Here is a 23402-nt window from a genome sequence, read left to right as displayed (position 1 = left end):
TTTTCAATCAAGTATAAGGAAAATGAATTTAAGTTTTTAATATAATGAGAAGACATTAATTTCAGCTGTGTAACCTTTAAAGTAGTTGTGTGTTTGAGATGTTCATGTAGCATTCTTGAAATGAATTTTTTTTTTCTTTTTATGTGTCCTGTTGACCTTCAGTTTGTATCTTGCCAGGCTCTAGATTAATTTTTAATACAGAAACAAATATTATTTCCCATGGCCTAAATACCCTATAGATGTGCCTTCTAACAGTTACAGACAGACAAATGTGTGCGTTAGAAAATTGACTTGTAGATATGTGCTCGGTAACTTATTTTTTCAATAATACATATTTAATGTTGTGGGAGATGGTTGATTTAAAAAAAAAAACAAAAAACAAAACCTTGCTGCAAAATGTTTATACACTAAAAAATTTAAAAGTTTTTTTTTGTTTTGTATGTTTTGTTTAATGTCATAAATATGCTAAAATGTAAAAAAAAATTACACAGATTATTTCCTTATCAGTGGTTTGTATGTAAAGAAACAGTGTATATGTGAAACAATTCTTTTCTCTCAAGAAGGGCCTACAGTCCATTTATTCAGGCAGGATGGCTTTAATAACGTCTTATGTTAAAATCAGTTTTAGCAGATAGTGGAAGGACCACTGTTTCAAACCCTCTTTTTTGTTCTAAATTCTGTATTCTTTTATGAATGTTGTGTTCTGATTTCTATTTCAGGAACTTCAGCTCAGGAGGAAGATGAAAGATAGTGTTGCTGAAGAACATTTATATTTGGGTTTTTCTCATCAGTACAGAGATAGTATCTTTCCTCTTCATACATCTGTTTCACTGTTTTTGCTGTCCTACTGTGACTGCAAAGTATTCAAAGTTTTCTTAGTGCCGACTGGTGAAGATGTGGATGATCAGTTTGTGACAAAAAACCTCCTTGACGATCTTGAGGTCCATTTCATCTCCAGAAGTCAGCTTCCAGTGGTTGTGCAGAGCTGCTGTTTACCTGCTGTTGTTGTGAATGATGGCAAGTTCTGCCGAGCTGGGCTTTCTGTTGTCTTAAGGCACATAATACAGAAAACCTATGAGGCAGATCCATCTAAAAAGGATGTTTTGGAACTCTTAGGTTTTAAGAAGACCTGCTTAAAAGCCTGTGCTGAAGTGAGTGCATCTCTTTCTTATAGATACATTAATAGGGGTTTTTATAAGCATTTAATATTCTGAAGTAGACTCTTAATATTGATGTAAACTAAGTTCTTTCAGTAAGAAACTTAATTTGCTTAGAAAATGAAATTTCCTTAATGGAGAAGTATCTGTATTTTGGCATAAAGATGAAAAATAATTCTTTTTAAAGATACTACTTTTTAGCAGCACAAAAAGGATCATAAGATTCAAAAAATATAATGGATCACAGCTTTGCTTCTCATGAGTCATGCGGCCACCCAAATCTAACTCCAATAATAAGGAATAAAAATTTGCTATACTGGATAACTGTTCATTCTGTTATATATAAGATCTATCTTCCTAATTCTCCAATTGCAAAAGTAATACAGAATGAGTTTCCAGGGTTATCAAATGTATTTAAAGCTGGAATGTCTTTGCTTAAAGTGGACAAAAAGATACCATGGATTTTGTTTCTCTTTCTTTAGAGACATTAATTATGTAAATTTATCTGACAGGTTAGCCAGTGGACCAGGCTTTGTGAGATCAGCATACCTCTGGCTGTTGAAGGATTTTTGACGGCGTCTCCTGAGCACTGTCAGGCTATTCCTCCTGACATTTTACAGCTTGAGAAGAAGCTTGGAGAACCTGTCCGAGTACATAATGATGACAAAATTCGAAGGCAAAAACTGCAACAACAGAAGGCAGGTGCCAAGGCTACAGTGCCTGTACTTGGGAAAGAAGGAACAGAGGAAGGAAAACCAGTAGAAATGCTTGAACATCCACTCCCAAGTTTGGAACTGAGCATAGCTTTCTCCAAGCTGCTTTTCCAGGAAGTATCAGATGCTGTCAACAGGGAGGCCCCTCACATCAGGAGAACAAAAACCTCTGACCTTCCACCTTTGGACCACGTTTTTGCAGAAGGGCTTTACTTTACCTTGGCAGATATAGTGCTTTTTCCATGCATCCATCAGTTCTTGGTAAGACAAGTTCTGCGAATATTAAGTGGTGCATATGTAAGAACTGGAAAGTTGTAAAATGTGTTAATTTAAAATATATTGTGGCATTTGCAATGTGAACTTAACTTGAAACAGAAGATTTTACTTTGGTTTTGTACAAACAAAAGCCAGGGATTGGTGAGATCACCAAAATTACTTTTATATACATAGCATATCAACACTTAGTAAACACTGCTAACTCTTAAAATATTACACTGAAACATTTTGGCATCAAATTGCCCAGAAAATTCCTCCATGAAAATACTTAAAAGGGATGCTATAAGTACATTCTAACATGCATAAAGCAAAAGTAGGTAAGCATGAATTTATTTTATTGCTTGAATTTAGTGTACTATATTTATGACTATGACTCACTAGTTATTTACTAAAGTGAGACCATCTTTTGAGGTTTGGAATTTTGATTCCGTCATAAATTGCAAGTTTTAGAAGGAGGGAGGGTTGAGAATGGTACCATAATTTTAAAATACCAGAAGGGATGGTCCCCCATGAGAGATTTAAGACGGACACTTAAAGTATATTGTAATATGTATAGAAAAAAAAGTAGGTAAGCATGAATCTATTTTAATTTTAGTTTCAGTGTACAGGGGCCAAGGCAAAAGGAATTCCTACCCAGTTTGTTGTACCTTTACTACATGGATATTATCTGAATTGGAAATCTTTCCAGCAAAGACTTGAAACTTCATGTAACTTCATCTTGACATGGACTGATGTGCCTAAAAGAGAACAAGTACATTGTAAGAAAGTGAGAATGCCTTTTAGGGAGGCAGTGAATGGAGAGAGATTCAGGATCTATGGTGGCTTTTTAGAGGAGTAAATCCTTTACTTTCCTTACCTATACTAGACCTCATGAAGAGGTACTCGGGTATTGACTCAAGAAAGACTTCTAAAAGCTCATTTGTTTATGCTACTGGTATGTATTTCTTGAGATTCTCTTGAGGTTTTTTTTTTTGGTCTATGAATATATTTTTTAAAGTACGGTATGCTATGACTTCCAATTTGCTTATTTCCCTTCATAATAGGCTAATTATTCGTAATCTCTGCTGCTGTTTTCTTCTGGTTCCTAGGAATGAGTTCTTTGTTTGGGAGGAAACATTCCTGTGTAGCTTTTTATCAAGCCCTCCCACAAAATAAGCCAGTTTCATTGCACATCTGTAGATAAAGATGGATGCTTAGGACAGCATAATACCTACATATCAGCAAACCTTTTATTCTTCTGTGCAGTCACAAAACTTAGCCTGTATTCTTCAGGCAAGGACCCCACTCAGAAATGAGGTGGAGTGTCTAGGAAGTCAGCTTCTTTGGGATGTGCTTCAGCCCCTGAAACTTCAGCAATCTGTAGTTCTGTCATTCATGCTATTGTTGCTACTACACCACTTTCCAGTTTGTGGAAAGTCCTTTGTTTACTGCAGTAAAAGGAGCAGTTCCTTGGAAAAGTTTACGCTGCTAATGGAGTAAGCTCTTGGAGTGAATTTTATAATTCAAAATTATGATTCTCCTTGCAGTCCCATGAGATTGGCTGCTTTTTTTTTTTTTTTTCCTAATAGAAACTTATGTTACCTGTATGGTCCAATAACATGCTGATAGAAAGCCCATACTTTCCTTTAGGGGAGCTGAACGTTTTCCTATCAGATTGTGTAAGCATTTTCGAAATGCCAAGAGCGTGGCCTATTCGAAGATGCTTTTGTCTCTCTTCCCCTTTGCAGTCAACCTGCATGTTCCCAATACTAGACAAACACCAAGGGGCTGGTTTCAGTTGTCTTCATCTTTGTCTTTTTCCTTCACATCAAGAGCTTTTTGCAGCACAATGAGGAAAAAGAGTGTATGCTAGCAAAGTAATATGGACACTGTATACAGTGGGTATATGCAAAATTTCATTCTGAGTGTAGGGCTGGTTTGCGTTTTGTGATGTGTTTAGAGATCTCAAGAGGTCTTAAGAGGTCTCCTAGTCTGTATATGGAAGAATTTGAAACCTTCAAGAAGTTTCACCAAGATAAAACAACAGAAGTACTGATGCAGCTGGCGGTCAGTGCACCACATGGAATGTGGAAAACTGGGGAATAAATCTTTGCTCCCCGACATAGAATGTCATTCTAGAAACACTGTTGCAAGTGGCAAAGCTGGGTTTAAAAGTTCCTGCACTCCAGAATGCAGTTTGCCAGGCTATTGGTGTGTCAGCCTGGCTGTAATTTGAATCAGTAAAACATTCGTGTCTCTGTACCTTCTGATCAATGATCTGTTAAAAGCACATTTCACCCCTCTTGTAGGCGAGAGCCTTAGTCACTTGGTTATTGGACCTTTTGTGGTGGATCTCTCATGTTGTACAACATTTATCTGGGCCTGAGAAGGAGATTCCATGTGTGTGTGTTGGTGGTTGTTATTTTATAGCACTTATCTAGAAAGTGTGAGTGTCTTGCAGATTCTGTTGTACAAATATCCTAGTGTTTGGATTAGGAAAATATATCAAAATATGTTCTGAGCCTAATAAAGCCATGCAATTTGATTTTTATTTACTTAACTCCCCTCACCCTGCTTTCTCCCTCTACCCTTTTCTCACCTCTGGAAAGAGGTAGGGCTCAGTAGTGAAAGCGAGTTGAGCTCAGCTTCAAAACCAGTTTTACAGTGGGAAAAGCTTCTGTGGCAAGACTTTGTGAGAGTCTTACTCAGTACAATCTGTGTACTTAGTTTTATGAGGATGTGTACACGGAAAACAAGTAAGGAAATGACAACTGCCTTTATTTCCCATGACAGTACAATTGTACAACAAAATTCCCTACCACCAGTATTCCTGCAGTTACTCTATGAGATTGATAGCTAAGCTGGTGTCTGTTGCCAGGAAGAGCTCTGAGTGAAGTTGGTATTTGCATTTTGATTTTGCAAGTTGTTTTGCCAAATTTGCCTTATGGTGTTTGAAAACAAATGGAATTTTGGAGAAGATGCTGTCAGTCAAATTCAGAGAAACAATCTCTAAAATCAAGGTAATTTCTAGTGAACGTTTATATGTGACAAATGTCCAATTTATAACTTCTTTAACCAAGATCATCACCCTCAGAGGATTTCTGAATGATGATAGCAGTATGGGAGTCCAGAAGTGGGTTAATATGGCTACCCTTGAATTAAGATGATGAGTTATCTTATAGAAATGGTTATGAATTCATCTCTTCTTTGTTTGCTTGTTTTGCAAATCACATAATTGAGGGTTAACAGCAACTTCTGTATGAATGATGCTAAACAACAGTAGTAAGGCAAAATGCTTTCCTACTGTTTTAAAAACTTTAATGTTATTTCAGTCGCCTTTATTTTTCCAAGGCCTCTTTAAATAAGAAGACCATAACTTTTTACAGTAATGTTTGATTTCCTGGTGCTAGGCATGAGAAGATTCTTGGATCAGATGCTTGACTGATTTCAGCAATCCAACTGAAATAGTTCGGTGGATGTACTGTGAGCAGCTGACAATGCTGTATTTACATGCTTTTCGTGTGTGACCCTTGAGCCCTGGTGGTCTGCAGCTTATGATCTTTATGTTGTATAATACATTTGTGTTAGCTTGCACCAAGGATTGTCCTTAAGAACTGTCCTTCAGTTTCATTTTTACCTAAATTAGAAGAGCTCTGGGATAATGTTGTTTTATTTCTGTTCTCTGGTGAATGATGGTTTTCTAAGCAATTATATCTTGATTCCTACAGTTGTCATTAAAATTGAAAAAGTTGCATCTGAAAGCTGCTTCTACGCAGTGGGTTGAAACTGCTCTTGTTGATGGAAATCCCAAAGTTTAATTCTGTATTAAAATGTTATTTATCACTTATATAACTGGATTTCCTTGATTGTGTTTAAAAAAATCATTATAGTTGCACTTCCACTTTGCTTTAAGGGTGTGAATAATAATGAAGTCTTCAATGGGTATGTGTCTGGAAAGTATCATACAATAAATATGAGGAGACCTGACTAGCTGATTGTAATTATAATTACCAAAAGTAAGATAATGAAGCTGAAGAGTTGTTTTTCATTGCCTCATTTCAGTTATCTTTCTGAGGTTAGCTTTGTTACACTTTCTATTAATTGTAGCTGTTTAAAATTAATAGAAGAATAACAAAAACTCTGTTCTCCATCTGGGAGAAACCGCTACTGACTTTTTAAAATACAATTTAGAACACTTGTTATCAAGTGTAACAGTGCCTCTTAGAATTGCTTTCCAAGAGACTTCTTCCTTAACTGAATTAATATATTTCTGCCTGTGTTACTATTAGGATATTGAATTAGATACTAAAATTACACGGTTCATCCTCCTTTTGCTCCTTTGGCTATTACTAATTACTTGTGATTACCCTGAGAATATTATAAACACAGCATGCAAGAAAGCTGCTTGAAATTTTGTGTGATTTCAACTGTTCTTTACCAATTTCTATTTCCACACTGAGGACAGATATGTGGAGGAGCACTGTTTTTGCACGGCCTTTTCTGCTTTTTCCTGTAATCACAATTTTTAATTTTCTGCTTAAAGCAGGCACAGCATCACAGAATAGTTGAGGTTGGAGGGCACCTCTGGAGATCATCTTGTCTTAACTCCCCTGCTCAGAGCAGGGTAGCTAAAGCCAGTTGCCCAGGGTCGTGTCCAGTCAGGTTTTGAGTGTCTCTGAGGACAGAAACTTCACAACCTCTCCTCCTCTAAGGGGGTGATCTTCACTGTTCTAAAACATTTAGGAACCTGAACAAAAATTACTTAAGTTCACCCAATGCATCCTTTTTAAAATTAGCTGGTCACCTTGTAAAAATGTGATTTAGGTATCTTTTTTTTTTTTTTTTTTGTAATATGTGCGTTGTATTCTTACTTAAGAATTTATTTTTTTTAACACTTTAAATTCTAATTTCTATTGAAGGCAACTTCATGTCACCATCATATGTACTTAATTCAGAAAGGAAATACACTTGCTACGATTTTTGTATAAAAATATGAAGTTAAGGTGGTAAAAAAGTTTGAGTAAATATATGATTTTTAAAAAAAGTTTTTGATTCAGTACAAGTTAAAAAAAAAAAAGTCACAGATGTATTGCAAAGACTTCAGGAAAGACCAGGGACAATGTATGCCTGTGCCTGTTTTGCTGTTACCACATAGTCAAAGGTATTTCAGGCTTGCAGTTGCTGGCGAAGCAGTCAGCTGAGCTTTTAAGAGCTTCAGAGTGCCTGTGGGAAAGAAGAGCATTCAGGTACCGTAATGTCTTGCTTAGAGTTCAGTATTCATGGCAAATTACCGGGTTTTGGGGTGCAGGTTTTTTTGTGATTACCTGCCAAAATGAATCCCTTGTTAGGAAGTAACAGATAATTAAGAATATTATTTAAAGTGTTTTTTCCTGTTACTGACTGAAATTATGATTAGAATTGGTCATGTAAACCTTTTCATCCTAGGAAGCAAATGGGAATTACAGATAGAGTCTAAATGGCCAACTGGCAATATCACCTGCCGGCCTGAGCTCTTAACTTGCTACCTTTTTGCATTACCCTCACGCTATGAGTAAGCATGCTTGGCATGGAGCCGAGCTCACTTCTGTAGTTCATGCCTTCTTGTGGCTTGTAGGAAGAAATTTACAGTAACAAGTAACCTTTCCATTTTATTTTTCCAGGTTTCCAGCAAAAAACAAGGCAAAAACCTGGTAAATTTACCTCTCATATCCAGGTGGTATCGAAGAGTTCAAGAAGTACCTGGAATAAAGAAAGCTGCTGGCAAATGCCATATGGAGCTTCTCCAGCATCCAGAGTTCACGTCTGCTCCAGAGGAACAGCTACAAGACTTCTCTTCAGTTCCTGATGAATTAGAAGAGGAGAATGAAGACAGTCATTTTATAGGTGGTCCAAGGCCAACTATGACTAAGTTAATGGTAATTTAAGCTTTTTAATGAGTTATTTTTAATAGTAATATTCTGCTTGATTTGGAATAGGTGAAATTTATTAGAATTGCATAAGCTAAGTCTGACAGCCTTGAACAGTTTGATACCTTTTGCCCGTCTTCTGTCTGATATGCATTGACTTAGAAGTGATTTTACTTTTTTCTTCTGTTCTGATATTTGATTGCTTCAGGAATTGAGCAAAGACAGGACTGCTGGAAGCCCTATCGATAATTCTGAATAATCAAAGTAATTCTACGTTTGAATTGCAGGATTGTATTCCTCTTTTAAAGATACTTATATAAAGGATGACGAAAAATGTTGCTTTTATGTTTGGCTTCATTATTCTATCATTTCTGCTGTTTTTTTGCTATTTGATTAGAGCTTTGAACATCCGGGAACCTTAATGAGTTTTGTTAAAGAAAACGCTCCATCGTGTTCCATAACTCTCAATATTTTTTGCATAGAGGCTGACAGCATTTCCTAACGAAAATTAACAGGGCTTTCTTGTGAAAATGAGAGAAATACATAATTTGAATCCCATACAATGTAGAGTCAGCTGCCTGTTCAGTTTCAGTTAGGCTGAAAGTATTGCACAGTTTGATCTGATGCTATTCAATTCATTGGGAATATTGCTACCAACTTCAGTGGGTAAAGGATCAGGGTCTTTTTTTTTTTTTTTTTTTTTGCCCCCCCTCCCTTTCACGTAGGAAAATGGTATTGAAGCAAAATTTTCTCCTCATCCATGCCCCAACTGGACCCTAGACTGGACCAATTTGCCATCTGCAGTCAACCCTGGAGAAGGTAAGGGATTTTATATATGTGTGTATGTATTTAATAGTGCCTTCTTCTGGTGAAGCTACTTAACTGTTTCGTAGGAAAATATGTCACTTTTCAATGGAGCACTGTAAAACAGGTAAGCAGTTTTAAATCTGTTTTAAAATTCTGTCTGTTTGGGACACATGGTGAGATGACATCCCTCGTGTCGTCAGCAGCTGACGATCAAACTGGGAATAAAAGCCTGACCTTGATTCCTGAATTTTTTTTTCCCTATATTGTTTCCTGCTTTCCTGAACTTTTCTTCATATCTAGAACAGTAATTTCTGACTACGTGATATTAATATAATCAGCATGAATGGTGTACATGGACTGGATCTCCCAAAGCAGCAGTAGCTGATTTTATTCTGATGAAAATAATATTCATAGCAAAGTTTGGTAGCTACATCTGAGTCTTCCCTTTTGTGGCAGTGTTCCCTGCCCTATAGGGATTGTTTGCTTTGCTGGATTACAGGGGAGACTGTTGCCTGGTGGCTATAGTTCTACACAGAAAAAAAATGATTTATCACAATGTTTGTTGTTTTAATTAGTGTTGTGAATATTGAATATCTCTTCCACCACACAGTAGAGTTTACTCAAAAAGGCCTTATACATACTGCCACAGAGTAAGAAGCTAGTGGATGGTAACTCCTTTCTACAGGGAAGAAAAAGGTGTTTGTGTTCTTTTGTGGAACTAGGATAATTTAGATACTTGAGTCAGTGTAGCCTCAGTGGCATAGAACTTCCAGTTTAAAAAATGTAGAAATATATTTGCAATGTATAGATGCTCTTCCTTGACAAAAACATGAAATTCCTCACAAAATATGTAAGGAAACACTGAAGAGCTATAGGCACTTTTTAAAAGTACTGGGCTTTTTTTGGGGGGGGGAAGGGGGTTTATTTGTTTTAAATATCTGTGTGAGTACAAGCGTGTATTCCCATTTACGATAAACAGGCTATAAAAATAACCTATAAAAATAAGATCAAGTTTGAAAGTGGTTTCTCCTGGTTTGGATCTGTGTTTAGTTCACAAAGCCATGACAAAACCCTCATAGTTTTATATAAAGCGTCCATCCTTCTAACATGAACTGTTTTGTCCTGAGAGAACTCTTTACTAGGAATTTGCACACCCTGCTTTGATTATTGATCGTTTCTTTCCTTTAACATGGAAGGAAAAAAAAACAAAACAAAACTTGGGTTTGCTTCTGTCAACATTACCTCATACTTCTTCAGATCTTATGTGGGTGTTTTGGATATACTTCCTATGTTAAAATATTTTCGTAGTCTGACTGCTGAAATGCTCAGGGAGGATTATGTGCATTGGATTTCTATGACAAGTTCCAGCATTTTCTTGGAAGTGAATAAATGTTTTTGCTTATTTCCAATGCTCACGGTTTTGGCTGTAAGTTTTAGTTTGTAATTTTGTCAAGATATCGCTTTTCTTCTATTTGAAAGAAAATTTTGAAAGAGATGCATAACATACAAAAGCACAGAATGAATGTATATATAGAAATTTTGTGCTGGAAGGAGTGTGTTGGACTCAGTTTGTCTGGGGGAAAATCAACTCCTGCTGCTTCCTGTCTGCATGTGTTCTTGCTCTCTCTGTTTTCATGTTTGCTGAATTGGTTACTAATGACATCGATATCTGTAATTGGTTTTCAGTTCAATTTTTGGGAAGATTTGCTAGCTCAACAAAGTGCCAAGAGAGAGATTTCACCTCCCTCCACCAAGATCACAGTGATGCTGATGCCATTTTCTGATTTAGGGAAGCTCCAAATGGTTGTGCTTTTAGTCCAGGAGCAAGAGAGTCAAAAAGAGGACAAAAAGAAATTTCCTGATATGACAATTGGTTTTACTTTTCAGTTGGATGCATATGCGTGCTTCCCTCTGCTGTTCTAAGTGGTACTGTTCTCTGTTTCCTGATTCTTCTGCTAGTACAGCCTAATCATTCTTACATGAATTGAATTCTCAATATTTTACTACTAAATGCTACCTGGCACGCTAAGAAAACAGTCACCAAATCTGAGAGGGTTTTAAACTGGGTTTGAGTAACGCAATTCAAGTTTTCAAACAGATTACCCCTCTAACTGGTAAATAAATTTCTTCTTTTTCTTCAGTTTATAGCAGCTGAGACAAAGTAGAGAATGTTTCAGTTAAAACTCACTTTGTTTTTTATCCACAGTAAATTTAATTTGCTGGCAAATCTTAAGTTGATAGCATACATGGTATACTTTCTTTATCTTAGCTTAGATAGCTCAGAATTTGTGTTATATATGTGGACGTTCTGGGACTGAATTGTTCAGTCTGTCTAATTCAGCTATTTACTACAGCAAAGAATTACTGATGATTGCAGTTCTAATGTATTATTTAGATTATACATTTAAGTTCATTCAGGTTTTTTGATAGGGGTTATTTACTGTTGCAAAACTGAAGATTATGATGACATGATTTGCATTTCATTTGCTTGGTCATATTTCTGAAGCAGAATGAGATAGTTAGAATAGAATAGACTGTATCAGTTGGAAGGGACCTACAATGTTCCTCTAGTCTAACTGTCTGACCAAATCAGGGCTGACCAAGTTAAAGCACGTTATTGAGGGCGTTGTCTAAATGCTTCTTGAACACTTGACAGGCTTGGGGCATCCACCACCTCTCTAGGAAGCCTGTTCCAGTGTCTGACCACCCTCTCTGTAAAGAAATGCTTCCTAACGTCCGGTCTGAACCTCCCAGTCTGAAGCTGCTGAATGGCAGCTTTGAGCCATTTCCACGCGAAAACCTCTCTTAGTTTTCGTCCTGACGCAATTTTTAAAAGGTAATTGGACACATATAATGGATTCATGTTTATATTTTAGGTATCTTCCAGCTTTTTAGATTTCTGCCATTATGTCAATTACTTCTAAAATATTTGTCTTCTAAAGTTGTGTGTATCAGCCTTGAGACATGTGTGAATCTGTAAGCCTTTGTGAGCATCTGGACTGTATTTGAAACATTGCAAAATATCCCAAAATATAGCATCTTAGTGCCCTCTGTAACTGTTGATATTCTAGGATATTGTAGTTCTTGAGTTGTTACAAACTTTCACTTTTGGAAGGAAATTAACACAAAATATTTCATTTATTTTAAAATGTATTGTGAATGCTGGTTTCTGTTCTAGCTTACTGTATAAAAACTTGGCCAGTACTTTAACTGTAAGTTTTCTAAGCTTGTTTTCCAAATTTCTGTTTAGATCAGAAATATGTTGATGATGTCTTTTAAATGCAGAAGCCAGAACCCCTCAGCACTTTGTTGTTTCTTCCAAATCACATAGCGTATAAAGACTTACCCCCAAGCAAACAAACCAAGTCTGTCTGCCTGAATGCATCTCTTGATATTGTAAAACTAATTTGTGCAAAATCTCAAAAGAAATGTAGTATTTCTGAGTTATTTCAGAGGTGAATTAAAATATTTAATGAAATACTTATTTGCAATAAATACTGCAGTTGGCAGTAGACACAGCCCAGAGGTCCTAACCAGGCTCAGTGCTTGCTTACACTGAGTTTTCCATAGAAGTAAAGGTAGATACGGTTGTAAATATGTATCAGTAAAACAGTAAAAGAAGAGGGTGGCAGGTCAGAATATAAAACTGTAGGTGTTTACAATGTGAAACTAAAGAAAAATGAGATGCTTGCATCAGCAGTACAGGGACATAATCGGATGATGTACCTCAGCATAGAAAATGTTCTCATTTTTTCCCTGACAAGGTGGTGGCTGAAACTTTGGGAGGAGGAGCTTGTTGAAATAAGAATGCTGAATGGAAATAGTGTGCTACTGCCAATTAAATGTGAGGCCTGGGAAGGAGGAGGCTATATTTAATTAGATTTGTGACCAAGAAAGAAATGGGGCATCTTTTCTGTGGTTTCACAGTTCATATAAGGCAGCAGTAGGAAGGATTTTTTACCCTTTTTGGAACTTCAGTCAACCCTGGAGTTTTTGCTTGTGTTCCTGGTCCTGTGTCGGTGTGAAACTGTTCCTTCTCTTCAGGTTAATTTCCTATTAGCTGCAAAGGCTCTGTGGATATCAAGATCAGTCTGACTGGTTATGATTAGAGGTGCTTTCTTTAGGCTCTTGTCACTGCTTTATTATTCTGATGATATATGGTGATGTAAGTCTTTGGTACTGTCATTTTTTCATCAAGCATTGCGTTCACTGTGAAACAAAAAAAGGGAGAAAGGTTATATTTTTTAACAAGAATCCACTTTTTTCTTTAAAACAGCTTTTTTTTTATTTAAGAGTTTTTGCCCACCTGTGAAACTCAAGAATGAGAAATAACTGACCCACAGTCCCACAAACCCTTGCCTCTTTTCTGATGAGTTGAAATACTTGCTAAGCAGGAAGTACTTAACAGAAGAAAAGTGCTTTATTTGTATCTCATTCTGAAATCAGCAGCTAGACTGACAGAGTGTGCACGTGATGGTATTTACTTACAAAGGTAGTGGTGTGCTGTGAACAAATTTATATTATGCTTTCCAAAGTGTGAAACTGGTCACGGAATGAACATAGCAAGTACTAAACTACATTCTATAGGCTTGTGAGTAGTGCCCTTTTCCTCATAAAGACATTTTTTCTTGAATGAAAAGAGCTCCTTAGCTGAAATATGACTTACTGTCAGGTGAATGTGGAAAGACCACTGTAATAAAAATTAGGAGTGCATGCACGGTAGGAGATAGAGGGTTCAGTTGTAGAATCTGTGAAGAGTTTGAGGTGGAGGAAGCTAGTTGAAAACTGTAGGCAAATAGATAAAGTTAAGTCAAAATAAATGAATGCATTTTACAGGCGCAGCTTGGTCTTACCAATTAATGGAAGACAGGTAGCCCTTTAACTTTGTAGTCGGTCCTATTTTGTAGGGTCAATTTATCCTGAACAAGTGCATTTTAATGGATTTTGTATATAAACACAACTGCCAATGAAGCATGTCAAGTATTTTATATGCTTTGTTATTCCTAGTTAGAAATTGGTTGGTTTCTAGTATTGAATTGGCTGGGACAAGTGTTTGACTTGAGGAGGTGAAATTTTCCATGCACGAATTCAAAAAAGCCAACATGGAAAAAGGAAAGGCCTTTCCCATCTTCTGTGTCCAGCGCACAGGTGTAAGAAAGGGTGTTGATCTGTTGCAAGGCAATGCGTACCTGCCTAGCTGAAGACAGGATGACTCTGATCAAGGTTGTTAGATTTGTGATCAGTAGCAAGTTGATGACCAAATTAAATGACTGTATAAAACTGTCACAGAAAGATTAGCCTGAATAAAATGATACCCTTGTTTGCATTCAAGTCTTCAGTCTTTTGAGAAAGTTGTTAGATTTTTAGAATGCTTAACTTTTAAAATGAGATGAAATTTGGAAAGCCCAGCATCTACTATTCAGGGATAAGGCTGTGCCTTAAACAGTTGCTCAGAAGAGATTTGTTACCTTGATTTATGAGCCACAGAATAATTCATAATATACTATAAATGTTGGTTGGTTTGGTTTTTTTTGGAGGGGGGAGAGGAGGGAGGTGGGGAAAGGAAAGCAGAATTCGGAATTCAGGAAATGAAGATATATAATATTTAAAAGTTTGCCTTTATATTGTCTTCTTTTCCTAAATAATTTATTTTAGCTGAGAACTTGGATCTTAAGTGCTTTTTCTTTTTTTGAGAGGCCTGCTTTTATTAATAGGAGTATTTTAATATATGCATGAATATAAATCTTACTAAAGGTGCCATATTCAGACATTTACGTAACTATACGTACAGAACGTTCACATCAGAAATAGAGACCTTGTCTGATTTACAGAAAGAATAGTGACAGGAGGATGAAGGTCTTCTTACTGTGCCACCTTTCTTTATGTTTTATAGTGGTGATAATTTTTTCCCAAAAGGAAATGCTCCTTTTTTCGGATTTGGGGATTGGGATATTGGTTTATTTGGTAAAAACATAAGTGAAACTGAACCTAATTTCTGATAACTGGTTATCTCAAATCATTTGAGTATGATAAGAAATTATGAGTAAATCTAGAATGTGGCTTTGAGAATTGACATGACAATATGTATGGCCAGATGAAGAGTAGAAAATTATCTTAAAATTATTTTTAACTAAATTGCTTATTCACACCAGTGAAACCCCAAGGCAGTGAAACTTGCTTCCCTGTAGAAGGAGGATCTTTGTGTTCCACAATTGTCACATAGAGCTAATGCTCACGTTTTCTTTGTGGCATTAATTATTTGCAAACCAGGTTTTGTTTTTAACCTATTATCCAACATAACTGAGAGTTACTGTAATAGAAATCTTTTTTTCTGGCAGAAAGAAAAATGAATTATGGATATTTGGCTGACAGTTTGTTGCACTGGAATTGTTAAAATATCTTACAAAGGCAGGAGTGTTTTCCTTCATTGGCAAAAATGAATCTGCTAAATAAAAATTTGCTGGGATGTGGACCTCAGAAATATTTTTACATGTGGACAACTGTTGATCTTGGAGATCTCATTTGCATATATTATTCTAAAGCAATCTGGTTTGACCTCTGGGGTCAGCTTTCAAGGACTGAGTTCATTCATCATAAGTGCTTTGCAAATACTTAGTACTCTATCAGTAATTTGCTGCACCACATACTCTCTCTCCATACCTGCTCTTCTTTCCTTCTCTGTTCATAAACACTGATTTTATAGGACATTTTATAATAAACTTGCATTAGGCTTTGAGAAAGTACTTGTAAATAAAGTATGCAAGGGAATTTATTTTAATAGTTTACTTCCTCATCTGCTTTCTGTGAGACATTGATGAGCTATGATGAGATTCTTGATTCGATCCATGAAACATTGAAAATGTTTGCTTCCAACTGAGTTCCCTGTATTTTGGACATAATGTTGGTTTCTTGGGTTTTACCCTTATACCAAATTACTATCAACCATTCTCTAACTTCACATGATTAGACATTACTGGTGTTCTAATGGTTGCTGCATTTTTTTTTTTTTTTTTACAACATTGAAGGAAAACAGCGTTAAAAGATGTCATTATCTTTTAACCAATTTAAAAGTTTGTGACTTTGGGTCCATATTAAGATTGTTTGTAATTGCTAACAGAACTGACTAACATAATAACTGTAGAATAAATGCTTTATTAGATATAGAGTTATTTGATTTGAAATAGTTGTCAAGATTGATATGGTATATCCAACTTGCTTGTTGGATTCTTTTGTGAAGATAGTTCACAATTATTTTATTTTGTTCTGCTTTTTATTTTGGTATTACCTCTAGAATATTTGCAACTTGAGAGATGCTTTCTGAGATGAGCATACATGATGCTCAAAAATCAAAGCTGTTGTAGGGAATCTGATATTTTATTAAAATTTTTGCTAATCAAGATGTGCAAAATATGTGTTTTACTTTAAATGTTAAAAGCAACAGTGTTTCTAAAATGAGATCCAGGCCGTCATTTATTCTATAAAATAAAAAGAGTTAAAAGAAACACTTTAAAGTTCTCTATTTCCCTTCCAAGCCTGTCAGAACTTTTTGAAAGACTTTGAAGATTTTTTTTTTTTAAATAGTTTTGTAGCCTCTTTCAGTATCTCCAGCATCCTGAAGCAGGAACTCATCCTTCTTCTTCAACTGATTTTTCCATATCAGACAGCTCTTTGCCTGCAAGCCACATGGGTAACAATCCAAGGGAAACTCAACTGAAGCTGCTTCTCATTAACCTCTCCTTAAAGTTACAGTTTTGCTGCACTCATTTAAATAAGTTTAAACCACATTCATGAATGTATTGTATTTTGCAGTTCAAGATCTGGAAAACCTGCAATGGCAATGGAGCCAGGTTGTCTCATATTCTTAATAAGTACTGAAGAAGTAAATAATTTTCAGTAACAAAGAGAAAAGGAAATACTGTGGCTTGAAAATACGCAACATCGAAATTTGAGGTGATAAGTGTCAGAATATGGAAGCTTATTAGTGCAATTTTACTCTTCTTTTATGTGGCTTATCTTAAAAAGAGGATTCTTGAAACACTTTAGATTTCATATGTGACTTCTTTGGATCTTTGACTGCATAGTTGGCCTGAGGACAATTTTGATAGGAATTTGAGTGCAATTGCTAATTTTTAGACAAAAAATTATGTATAGCTGGAAATGATAAATTATGCATGCCACCAAACCCGATAATTTGGCCAAGGCAATATACACTGTTCCCACTATTACCGTGCTCTGCCTCCATTTTTCTTTTGTGATTGTCTTGGTTACCAAACTAAACAAGGGAAGGGAATGCATTATTTAAGATGCTTATTTGGAAACAGGAGGCAAAGCTATTATATGACTAAGTTAAATTAGTATGTAATAATGATTTTTAGGTGCAATATTTTACTGAAGTGAATACTTTTTGAAAACGGAAGGTTTGTATGCCTCATGAAAACAATGCATTTGCGTTATGAAGTATACAAGTTCAGTACATTTATATTTGCTTGAAGTCTGTTGAATTTTTTTAAGTGATGTTTTGATCTAAATGACACGCTTAACAGCTGCTGAAATATTCAAAATGTGCAAAAAAAAAAAGCAGCACTTGCGAATGTATCTTATTGAAAATCATACTAGAAAGAATAATGTCAAGTTCTAACAGCTGCATTTTGATTCAGTTAGGACACATTCTCATTGGTGTTTGGCCTGTTCTATAAGAAATTATTATGGTGATGGACAGACTTTGTATACAGCTGATAATTACATTGAAAAGCATCACCTTTGTTTTAGTGCCTTGCTTTGTGGAATAAGTGTAAACCCTCAGAGAATTACTGAAGCCTTAGGCCTTTGTATTGAATATCCCCTATAACAGGAGTTCAGTTTTTCATGAAGTTTAATCTCTAGAGGCATGGTTTTACAATTCACAAGTCCTTGGTAATTGTGAGTTTTTAGGCTTCTGAGAGATTTAATTTATAGAATACAGTATACAAAGTTCAGTGGAGGCTTTTTTTTCAGTCCTGTTGTGGTTTGTGTTTGTTTATGGAACGTATCTAAAGAATTAAAATTAAATGCTGCAATTTACTAGTTGAAATGTTTTAGGGATTTATGATTTGGGAACTGAAGGCAATTCTTAATGATTTGGTTTTAGAAATTCACAGTAGTCTTAGTTCTGACGGTTAAATTAAAGCATGTTCTTGATTAATTAGAGTGAACTTTTACAAAGTCTGCACTTGTCAGTCACTGCCCGACCTGGCTACGTGTAGATAGATTTTGAGTGTGATCTGCCCTAGATTGAAAAAGTAGTTCTATTCATTAGGCTGTGGGTTTTTTCCCTTCTGTCTCTGAAGTTCTCACACATATGGAGGGACATAAAACCCCAAAACGATAACTCATAGATGACTAGCAGATTTATTTTTTTTTTTTACAGGACTGTTAAATTCCATGTCTTCCTCAGAATTTGTTCATGAATGTTGAACGGCCTGCTCAGTAACTCTGGCCTTTGTTTAATTTAGACTATTTGTTCTTTCTTCTTCTTCTGATATCACTGTAGTAGAGTTTACTTGTTTCTTTCCCCTTTTATATTTCTGGGTTCCTTGTTTGTGGGATAGCAGAGCTCCAAAGTTATAGTATTTTTCTCTTAAGCCAGAGGTTTAGAGAAGTTTCTGCTAAGTACTCCATAGCATGGAGGTGTGGGATATTCTTTACAGATTATTGTGCAGGAAAGAAGGATTGATGATCCATTCTAGCAATTTTGGTTTGGGAAAACGTCCAGCAAAAATCCAGGACAGATTATTAATGTGATCCAAAAAGACATTTTCTTCTAAACATGGCTCGAAATCATCAACAGGGGTATTTTTGGGGAAGCCAGTGTGTATAGAAATTTATCTCCTTTAATGGTCAGTAAGGTGTACTTAAAATTAATGCTGTGGTACAAAGTGACGCTTTGGAGAGAAGACAGAGATGACACATTCCTTTTCCTTTTTGCCTGGAAACTACCTATGAGAAAGCGTTTAACTACTGTCTTTTTGAGTCCTTTTTATAGTGTTGCCATTTCATAATAGCTGATTCTGTATATGCCATCCAGCCTGAATCACACAGGTGCTGACCATTCACACACTGCTGGCCCTCAGAAGGTCCTCGTGGCAGCTGACTAACTAGTTGTCAAAAAATCTCCCTATTTCAGAACTTCAGTAAAAATATAAACAGATAATTAGGTGGAGGAATGCTGGCTTTTTTGTTCATGTTCCATTTATTTTCTCTTGCTTGCCTCTGAGTAGGTCAAAATAGAATTTACGTCTGCCACTATGAGGAAGAACTAAATGCCTGTTTCAGGAGCTTTGCACTAGAAGATGTGAGCTTTCCTACACAGTATATATAGCATTCAGACTTACAGCAAATTCATTTTTATACCTTGTCCAGTGTTAAATCTGTATGTACCTGATTTTCAGCAGGCTTTTGTAATAATGTGCCTGTTTTTGGGATATGAATTCTTTCAAAAACCTTTGGATACCATCTAAAAACTTATAAGGAGGCACAAAGAAATCCCCTTCTGTTTCCAGATAAGCAAGTGAAAAGATTGCTTTTACTTCATTCGGGCCAATATTTCTCTTTTTGAAAGATCTGTTTTAGCTTTCTAAATGTTTTAATAAATGATGTAGTAATGAATTCCATATGTATCAGCATATTTTTATTAATTACAAAGATTTAGGAGAAGTAAAATGCATTTGTGTCCAAATATTCTAAATACGCTACTGGGTAAAATGTTAAATTGTTGATGACATTAGTTTTAATTTTTTTTTCCAGAATACAGTAATATTTTAGTATTGCAGTTGCTGTATAATTTAAATTGAACTTTTGTAGCAGCAGCATTGTCTTAAAAAAGACAATGCTTCAGCATTATGGTATTTCTTGTTTTAAAATGTCTTCACTGCTTATTTGAAGATAGTTCTGTAAGTTTTCTCATTAGACTTAAATCCCAACTCCATCGATGGAGTCCTGTAGCTGTTTGATGTGTCATCCATCTGCCATATCTGAGAGTATGGGGATTCTTAATTCATATGGCTATGTAGCATAGTCAAGACAAGGATTTAAAGCTAGGTTTTTTTCCCTTTCTTTACAGTATTTTTATAGGTCACCTACATTGTTGTTTTCTACACATGGTAACTGAGGGACAGCTGAGTTTTAAATTTATCAGCTCAACTGTTAAGTGAGCATAACTGATCTCTGTATTTCTGTTACAAAGCCTAAGCAGTCCTTTCAAGCAGAGGCATCAGGAGACCTTCATTACCTCTGCAACAGTATTTTGGCTTTTTTACTTTCTTCAAAGTGTAATGTTGAGCAGTGCAATCTGTCTTTCAAGGCAAAAGTGTGAACCGGTTGAGTGGAATCTGAGTTTTTCTTAGCTGTTTCGCTAGTGTGTGTGTGACTTTTGGAGCTTAAAATCTTCACAGGCCACAGGAGGGCAGCAAAATCTGTTTAGATAAGAGACTGTACCTGGATGGATGGAGCTGTGTGCTGCAACTAAGGAGTCACCCAATGGAAAGGTGCTTTTTATGTGGCAGTTCTCAGTACAATAACCTCTAATCCTAAAATTTTGGGACCACCTGCTGGAAAAAGCGGTTGAAAACTTTTTTTTCCTTTGAATTAGAGTTGATGATTTAACAGTTGACATATTCATTGTGTTGGAGTAGGACCTAAAAGCAATAATAGCAGAGTTTGTTGCTCTGCGTGCTGTATAAACACATAGCAGGGTAATGCCTTCTGCCTTGACTGTTTTCAAGTCTAAGAAAAGAGGTAACAGCTGAGCAGAGAGTGGTGGAAGGAGAAGGTTGTACTACTGGTTTTATATCTTTTGGGATAAAGAAGAATGCTGGGAAGTTATTTGTAAGAGAATGAGGAGCTCAATGGAGATTTCTGGAAATTTTTTCCTGGGAGAGGTGTAACAACATGAGAAGAATAGTGCAAGTGATTTAAAATTATTTTTTTAATTGATCAATAAATGCTGCCATAGTTAAAGGGCCAACATTTTAGTGATTGAAAGATGGTAGCATTGAAAGCTAGATTATGGCTGAAATTCAGAGGAAAGAGAAATAACTTATTTGATATAGTAGAAGAAAAAACTAGGCAGGTGAAAGGATGTAAAGAGGTGAATTTCACGTAACTCACCAGTAATTCATTATTTTTTTTTTTTAGCAACACTGAGCACATGAGAATATGTGACTTTATTCATCAGGAGAGGAGGGCAGTAGTCAGAATATGAAAAAGCTGTCTAGTTTATGCAAATGTTTGAAAATATTCCCCAGAAACAAGTGAAAAAAGGCTCTCTCTCTTAATTGAACCTCTCTCAACTTCTCCTCCTGGTATAGTCTTGCTTCCAAAAAAGGAAATGTAGGCACTAAGAAATTACACAGAATTTAAGATCAGAAGATTAACTAAACATGAGAAGGAAAGTGCAGTTCCTGTGCTTGGGCACAGAAAAGACTGCAGAGAATGACTGAAACTAAGCCTGAGTGTGTCTCTTTCTCCTCTTCCTTGGTAACAAAATACTGCAAACATATCAAAAGAATTTATATGCTGTTCTCACTAAACTTTATTGGCGTTCACTCATTTTGTTGTAAGGATATGTTCTTTAAAAACATTGTTGATTTGGGAGGGAAGGAGGAGAGGATTTGCTGGAAGTTGAAATATTTCATAGGTGATTATTTACATTATCTTCTTTGTAATGTTCTTTGGAGAGCCCATTATATTATTTATAGATTACTTGTGAAAAGTAATTCAACACGTGTTCTTAGTTCTCAGTTTCTTATTTTACTGGATTACTGAAATGCTATTCATCTCTCTTACTTAGTATTTAATATCCGTAAGGAGTGAGGCCGCTGGTTGTTTCCAGAGTTTGTGACTGCCTAGATTTTGTGTCAACTCGTAAATGATCATAATAAATAAAACGGAGGTTTATTTTGTGGTTGTTGCATGGGACGGTTTCCTTCAGAAATGTAGACCAACATGTTTTGAACAACCTTACTTTGCAGTGTCAGAGTTTTGTATGTTGGGAGGGGCAGGACTGCCTCGTTGTAATGTAAAAAGCGTATCTCTGTTGAGGTACTGTCAAGTTTTGTGTGACTTTAGTGAATATCTGTAAGCTCTTCATTGGCATTTTATAAGGAGTTTATGAATAACATTTCATTGAGGCAATACAATAGGCTTGTGTATATAAAACACACTTTGAAACTAATGTTTCTACTAGAAACACAGGTGTTGTGTGTACTCTTAAAGGTAAGCATTGTACAAGTGGTGGAATATACCTTCTTTTTCTATCCCCCAACCTTTATCTGTTGCAGAATTCAGGTACAGTTTTGTTTCCATTCCATAAATCATTTGTGACAAAATATGAGATAAGGACGGGAATTTTTCTGTCTGTTGAAGTTAATTATGTTTTCCATCTGCACTTCCACTGTTTTTAGATTTCCATGTTAAGAACCATGAATGTATTGCTTGATTTGGATACAATTCTGCATTGGATAAGGTCAAGAGTTTCATTTTAGCTCTTCTTAAAAGTGAGTTCTTAGGCTGCAGTTGTGCATTTAAAGTTCTAATCATCAATTTCAAGGAAGACAGCACTGCTATGTTTAAGAAAAACAACTCCAAACCTAATAGTGTAAAAAAAATAAATAAAAAACAAAGGAAAATTATGTTGTTGTGAGTGATTCATAATCTGTTCTGAGTAGTCTGTTACTTTCAAAGCTTTTAATTGCACAAAGGAAAGGCCAGACTACTGTTTGTTTAGTGTTTTGGTGAAGATGGTATTAATTATTTTGTACTTGAAATGCATCTTCTCCAGATGGCCTGGAATAGCTTCTGAAAAGTTAATTTTTGGCGCATGTCTCATGTCAAATTTCTGGCATCTTACCATAGTGGTATCAAAAGGAATTCACATCCTTTAGAAACTTTTAAAGTATTGAATAGCAAAGGCAAGTCGGAAATTCAGCTGTTCATAGAATTATCTTGTAAGCGTAGGAGAATTGGAGAATAATCCCAATATTAAAATCAGTCAAATCTAATCTGAAGCAATAAAATTTCTCCCATGTTACTGTGGAACATTAATCTAAAAATCCAGAGATAAGAGAGAGATATGACGCTTTTATTTCAGTTTGTGCCAGGTTGTTGCTTTAAAACATTTGCAGATCTGTCACTGAGTTGTTGGCCTTTGTGTTGATGTTTAAATCACTTGTGTAAGTATTGTGAGGAGACCAGTTGAGATAGTATTCATTTAATCATTCCATCAGCGCACTCTACCTGAAATTTTCTAATTTATCTGAAGTGCTATTTCAGTGTGCTTAAATGCTTTTGAATATCCCATTTGCAGATCTTTTCTGTGTTCCTACATTTTTAGGGACAAGAAATAAGAAACAAAACAACATCCCCTCCACCCTAAAGACTAACATACCTCTTAGCAGTATAAACTGTTCTGAGTGCTTCCATGAAGAAATGCTAAACTGGACAAAGTTCTTATCGCAGGTTTCGGTTGCATTGCATGTTTTTTGCAGTCCTTCCTTAGGAAGAGTATGCTGGAAAAAATAAAGATGTAC

General features: G+C 35.8%; 1 protein-coding gene across 1 annotated transcript in view; it reads left to right on the top strand.

Annotated features, from left to right (window-relative positions):
* Positions 1 to 724: 724 nt before the first annotated feature.
* The window catches only part of GSTCD (glutathione S-transferase C-terminal domain containing), a 59546-nt gene continuing 36868 nt past the window's right edge, over positions 725 to 23402 (top strand). Inside the window, exons 1-4 of the mRNA XM_074147810.1 lie at positions 725 to 1151; positions 1670 to 2131; positions 7786 to 8040; positions 8757 to 8850. Of these exons, the coding sequence (XP_074003911.1) occupies positions 741 to 1151; positions 1670 to 2131; positions 7786 to 8040; positions 8757 to 8850 (1222 nt within the window). The 5' untranslated portion in view covers positions 725 to 740. The remainder of the gene's footprint in view (positions 1152 to 1669; positions 2132 to 7785; positions 8041 to 8756; positions 8851 to 23402) is intronic.

This window comes from Numenius arquata, chromosome 5 (assembly GCF_964106895.1).
Source record: "Numenius arquata chromosome 5, bNumArq3.hap1.1, whole genome shotgun sequence".
Lineage (NCBI taxonomy): Eukaryota > Metazoa > Chordata > Aves > Charadriiformes > Scolopacidae > Numenius > Numenius arquata.
Note: the sequence above shows the minus strand (reverse complement) of the source record. Positions and strands in the feature narration are given on the sequence as shown.